At 38.5% G+C, this 5726-nt stretch overlaps 1 protein-coding gene across 3 annotated transcripts in view; it reads right to left on the reverse strand.

The window, feature by feature from the left end:
- LOC106963383 (target of Myb protein 1) overlaps positions 1 to 5726 on the reverse strand; it is a 16990-nt gene that overhangs the window by 4068 nt on the left and 7196 nt on the right. For 2 of the 3 annotated variants that reach the window (XM_015058267.1, XM_015058265.1), the window contains exons 2-11: positions 4815 to 4899; positions 4566 to 4644; positions 4186 to 4335; positions 3330 to 3464; positions 3087 to 3239; positions 1742 to 1858; positions 955 to 1088; positions 828 to 870; positions 579 to 711; positions 268 to 337 (exon numbers count right to left, since the gene is read on the reverse strand). In XM_015058267.1, the coding sequence (XP_014913753.1) occupies positions 268 to 337; positions 579 to 711; positions 828 to 870; positions 955 to 1088; positions 1742 to 1858; positions 3087 to 3239; positions 3330 to 3464; positions 4186 to 4335; positions 4566 to 4644; positions 4815 to 4899 (1099 nt within the window). The remainder of the gene's footprint in view (positions 1 to 267; positions 338 to 578; positions 712 to 827; positions 871 to 954; positions 1089 to 1741; positions 1859 to 3086; positions 3240 to 3329; positions 3465 to 4185; positions 4336 to 4565; positions 4645 to 4814; positions 4900 to 5726) is intronic. The other variant, XM_015058266.1, reaches the window with a different exon arrangement.

Genomic DNA, 5726 nt, shown 5'->3' on the forward strand with positions numbered 1-5726 from the left:
TCTTCATACTTGACGCTAGACGCAAATACAGAAACTTCATTATGAAAATACAGCCTTGTTTTAAATTGAGCGACGCGTAAATTGGTTTTCATCACAAAGATATATTTGTGTGCATATGTCAAAACCATCAATATGGCATATTGTGTCTGAATTGCTGTTTGCTCTATTACAAAATAGCACTACCAGTGAATCAAGTTAAGCCCCTGCAGATATTTTCAGTGATCTAAATCATATCGATTTATGAGAAAATGATGTAGCACTGCTCACCTTTTCCTCTGTTCAGCCAAGGAGCTCCCTCTCGTCTGGGCAAACATGTCAAACTCCTCCTCTTCTTCTGCAAAACAGAATTTCAGATGATAAAAACACAGATAATATCCTGCTTCATTTCAAAAAGCACAAGTAAATTTCTGTTTTCAATGCTCAGCATTATTCACTGCGACATTTGGTCAGATGCAGAAAGTCTTTTCGAAACATGTGATTCAGCCACAACATCCCTTTTCCTCCCAGAAATAAAGTTTTAGAAACTTCATTTTTTGGGAACTTTTGTTTTAACACAAGTTATAAAGAAGCTTACTCACTGTGATTGGCTGATGACTGGTGATGGGTCTGGGTGTTGACGGCTGGTTGGCTGGTTGCTGTGATCGTAGCGGGCTGTTTGCTGGTCGGAGGTTCGGCGCCGACGTCGATGAGATTTGGGCCACTTGCAGAGGCCTGGAAGGCAGTTGTGTTATATTTAATAACAGAGTGAACACAGGATGAATGAAGAAACACATTTGAAACTAGTTTCAATACACCTTTTATTATTCTAAACTGATTATTTTTTTTACCTGTTGCGTATTTGTACTTTGAGCCTTGCTCAGTCGCTCAAACCTGACAAAAATTTAAAAAAAAATACAGTAGAAGGTTAAATGCTGCAAACTTTTCAGCTAATGTCTAACAATCCAGCCTGACCACCTCTCAAAGCGAATGAAGGCGTTGTTGAGGTCGTCGTTCACCATGAGAAGCTCCTCCATAAATCCTTCGTCCACCAGCTGTGGGATCAGTTCAACCACACGACTCTGCATCTTCTTACACACCGAGAACAGCTGCTGCTTGAGCAGACCAGCAGAGAGAGAGAGAAAGAGAGAGAGAGAGAGAGAGAGATTAATTGCTGCAGCTAATTAAAACGTTTATGCAACAGAAAATATGATCCAGGAGCTTAAAGGAGCATGTGATTTAATTTACATCTACTTCCAGATAGATTTTTAACTGTATCACTTTTACTTTGAAATAAATATATTTCCAACATGTTTCGTAAAATGTCTTGAGACATTAAACGACTAAACTAAGAATAAACATTTCTCTGTAGGTCGACGCCCTCCAAAGTTTTATGCTTTTCCTGGTAGTTTTTACTATAAGGTTGACAGAAAAGATGCCTGCAAACAAGGATGAGTCTGAGGTGGCAATTATCACATGCTTTTTCTTCAGTAGCACAGGACTACGCTATTAGTTTGATAAGATCTATAATAATAAGTAGCTCAATAAGTGAGGAGGAACTGCTTCCAAATCAAACAGACTGTGACGTTTCAGCTGCATTAATAAAGTTAAAATAAAATTAGTTGTTGGTGGATAAATGTGCACCCAGATTTATAATTAAAAAAAAAAAGATAGACATTTTATTGTAAACTGGAACTGCAAAGAATAGACATCCGTATTTAGTTAGTGTCTGGGTGACAGACAGATGAGAAACAAATAAACCCACCTGCAGCAGCTCTGCGTCGTCTGCTGTGCTCTGTCCAGGCTTTAGTTCGTTTAACATTTGAGACATTACTGCCAGGTTTCCTTTAACCAGGGCCAGCTCGCTCCGCAGCTTCCGCTCCTGAAATCCAACAAGATAATAAAAAGCAAGAATTAAAAACAAGTCACAAAAATGAGGTACTTTTTAGCTTTACCTCGTCAAGGTGCAAATAAAGGGCACATCTTAATATCTGGGCTAAGATTGAAACCTTTTATTTTCAAAATAAGAGCCTGCAGAATGGCAAAGAGCTCAACATCAAACTTGGCTTCCCTGGAGTGAGTCATTAAACTAATACAAAACTATTTCTATTGCTTTTAACTTGGATTTCGTTTGGGAAAAGCCAACATAAATGAACGTTTTCCGACAATGTAGCAACTCTACCTGTTGAGTATTTATAAAGTGGGTGGATACATTTTAGGTGTGGGTAGATGTGAGGATATTTGATCCTGAAGGATTAAGAGTTGCTGACTGCTTTCCATTAGAGAGTCCGTCTTCCGGACCTCAGTAGATCTATCGTTAAAATTATGTCTACAGTGATTTTCTGCTGCTAAAAATTCTTGTAGTAGCTACATGTCGCCACATGGGGGCAGAGCATAGTGGCGCTCCAACACAACACTGGTATTTTCCAGGTTTTGAGACTTTGATATTCATGATTTTCAAACTTTTAGCAGCTTTAATGTGACATACATTTTCTCTGCAACTGAAAAATAAATTTTGATGCCATCTAAACTAACTGCAAACTATAAATATATCTAAATAATGAAAACACGGAAATGTTATAAAAATAAATCCAACCATGAAAGCTGAGCTTCATATTTGGCTCATCACATTTACTATAATTGATGCAGGTGTGAACTCGAGAAGATTTAATGCTAATTTTAAATCAAAAAGTGCTTCAACAAATTTTGAAGCAGTTTTATTTTTTACATTTCCTCCTCAAACATGCTTATATTTTTAGTTTAACTGTACATTTACCACATTGAAAGTTGACAACATTTTAAAATGATTTATCATGAATTTCATTTTTACATCTCAAAACCTGAAATTTTAACAAATTTTTGTCTTTGAGAGTAATAGTTGCCTTTAATTTAGACTAGAAAATTTCTTCAACTGAATAAAACTGAGAGGGAAAAAAAATATCTTAGTATCGTAGAAATTTGGACTCAGTATTATAGTAATTTGAGGAGCTTATTTGAGAGGTGGGTGCAGATCTCCCAGTATGACCTTTGTGGTAGTTAAAACTCAGTAAATCTGACCATAAAAGCAAGTATTTAAAATGTAATTTCAAGGCAGTTTCAGGACCACCCACCTGTTGTGGAGTGAGCAGGACCGGTCCATTACTGACTTGGACTGGAGATGAGGTATTTTGACTGGGGGCGGCGGCAGCAGGAACTTGCTCTGGTGACGGACGTGTGGGAGCAGCGACGGAGGTCTCCTCAGGTGTCCCGTTCTCGGGGGTACTCTGCAGGACACGACGAAGAGGTGAAATATACACAGACGTTCATAAAAGCATTCATGTGTGATAAACCTTCCAGCTAACAGCCAGGCTCACCCTGTTTGGAGTATGAATGGGTGAGAGCGCGTCCAGGTCTGTCATGGGAAACTCCAGACCTCGCCGCCTTAGGTCATCATAAACATGCACCACCCCCACAAGGGAGGGAGAGCTGCGAAATGCATCAGCCCATGACTAAAGATAAAGATATGGGAGTAGTTATGAACAGATGACTGACTCCATGCAGTTAGAGCCTCCAGATGACAAAGGAACAAGCAATAAGTGAGGCAACTTTGAGCAAGAGCAGAAAGGAACTGTTTTGCAACTCATTTTTAATGTAATCATATCTTCCAATCAGCACAAAAGTCACAATTACTATATAGCAAAGAATAAAGAGCTATAGAAATCTCAAATACAGTGAGAAATAAAACAAATTTAGCCATAATCAAGTGACAGTTGAGTAAACTTTATGAACCAGACGGTCTTAAAGCTGTTTCAGGCTGAAAGCACTTTTATAATTAGAACCGTTCATAATTATGCCGCCAGTAAAAAAAAGCCATCAGAGATGATCTCAGTTTGGACAATCAGGAAGGAATGGAGGTAAAGTAGTGAATCTAACATCTGCTCAAGATAAAAGACTGAATTTCCATAAACTAAACCAATCAAAAACATAAAGGAAGCTTTTGTAAATATTAAATTGAATACTTTTAACTTTTTATGACTTCAATTCTTGGAACAAAGCTGATCACTTGGGGGGAAAAAAAGCTGCTTCTGAAGAAGATGAAAATCCAGAGATTTTTATAATGGATATAAAAGTTCCTGTTTGTCACATTTCACCTGGCTGCTTCCACAAAGGAAGTAAAGACGCTTGATAACAAGATGAGTCAATTGGACTCAGTTCCTGTCTGGAACGTACCTGTATGAGGCTGAGGACGCGGTCATGCAGGGCTGTGGGGGGGTTGTATTTGGGCAAAATGGAACGGACCAGAACCCCTTCAACAAACTCCTGTGAGGCCACCAAAACATGGAAGCGATGGCCACAGTTCTTTACACAGGTCTCAAGAACCTGCGAGAGCAAAACATAAAGCTAAAATTATGACATATATTATTCATTACGCTACTATCGATATGTTCACTAAGCGGTTAAATGTATGTTTATTTAACCGCTGGGAGAAACAGTGAAGCAAACATCCAATCTCTGATGATCATTCTGGTGTTTGACAGACGCCCTGGCATCCCCACATTCCTCAGCCTGTGACTGCACACTTAATGCAGAAGCATGTAATTATTACTCACAGTGAGAGCCAGCATAATCTCTCTGAAGTTCTTGTTTCCAACTATTCTTTTCTTAATGGCTTTGACAGCATCTCTGGGCCTGAGGGAAGAAATATTTGCATCAGCTGATCTTTGTTTATTGGTTGATTATCTTGAAATTTAAAAACAAAGAATAAATTGTTGCACAAGCCGATAACTGCTGGTCAGAGATCAGAATCCAGCCAGTTTTTTGAGTTGATTGTAGTCTTAAAAAAAAAAAACAATACCTACCCCTCATCTGTCTCATTGATGATGTCACATATCTCCATGTTGAGTCCCCAGTCCTCCGACTGCAGAGAGCCGCTGGTTGCTTGATCTGTAAACAAACAGGGAACAAGGTGAAATTAAATATTAACTGAAGAACCGATTTAGAGATACTATATTACGATTACAGCTGGGTTTCCAATACAAAAGTAGCCAAGTTTACAAAACTGCTCAAATATTCCATCATATCGTTCTTTGGATTTGAAGTCCTTCATCTGCATGCAGGAGAAAGTGCCATGAGTTTTTTCTAACTGGAACCTCTTACCCATATATTGCTGCATGCTGTCTGTCAGCTGGCTGAAAGAGGGCTGCTACACATTTTCCTTTCTTAAAAGAAAGACTAATGATACCATTTTCATAAGTTTATGGCAGTAAAAAAAAAAAGGCAGATATGGCATGAAAACTAAAATAGGACCAACCATCATCACCTGCATTAACCCAGATTTGAGGTTAACTACAGCCACCTGTAAATATTAACCTGTAGTTTCAGGGTTTCTCCCAGAAACTTGCTAAGCCCGGTGCTGGGGGCGTTGAGGCGGTCCACCGGTGGTCAACCATGTTTTTACATTAAAAGATATTAAGTTGACAGGAAATGTAAAGGTATGACTGTGTTAGGGGAAAACATCTCCAGTGAAATGCTATTTAAACCTGCAACTAGTCTAAAAACAACAAATTTGCACTTCTGTTTAATCCAAATTAAGTCAGCAGCTCAATCAGGCCCCCAAGGGCTTCAGGGGCCATAAATGCTGATATTTAAAACAGATCTCAGACACATAACACTTGATTATTGAGATAAGCAATGCTGTTAAATTTGATTCAATTGTTAAGGCATACATAAATTAAAAGATTTTAAATTATTTAGCATTTAGATCCAAGATT

Source organism: Poecilia latipinna, unplaced genomic scaffold (assembly GCF_001443285.1).
Source record: "Poecilia latipinna isolate Pla-1442-1.1 unplaced genomic scaffold, P_latipinna-1.0 Scaffold1528, whole genome shotgun sequence".
NCBI lineage: Eukaryota > Metazoa > Chordata > Actinopteri > Cyprinodontiformes > Poeciliidae > Poecilia > Poecilia latipinna.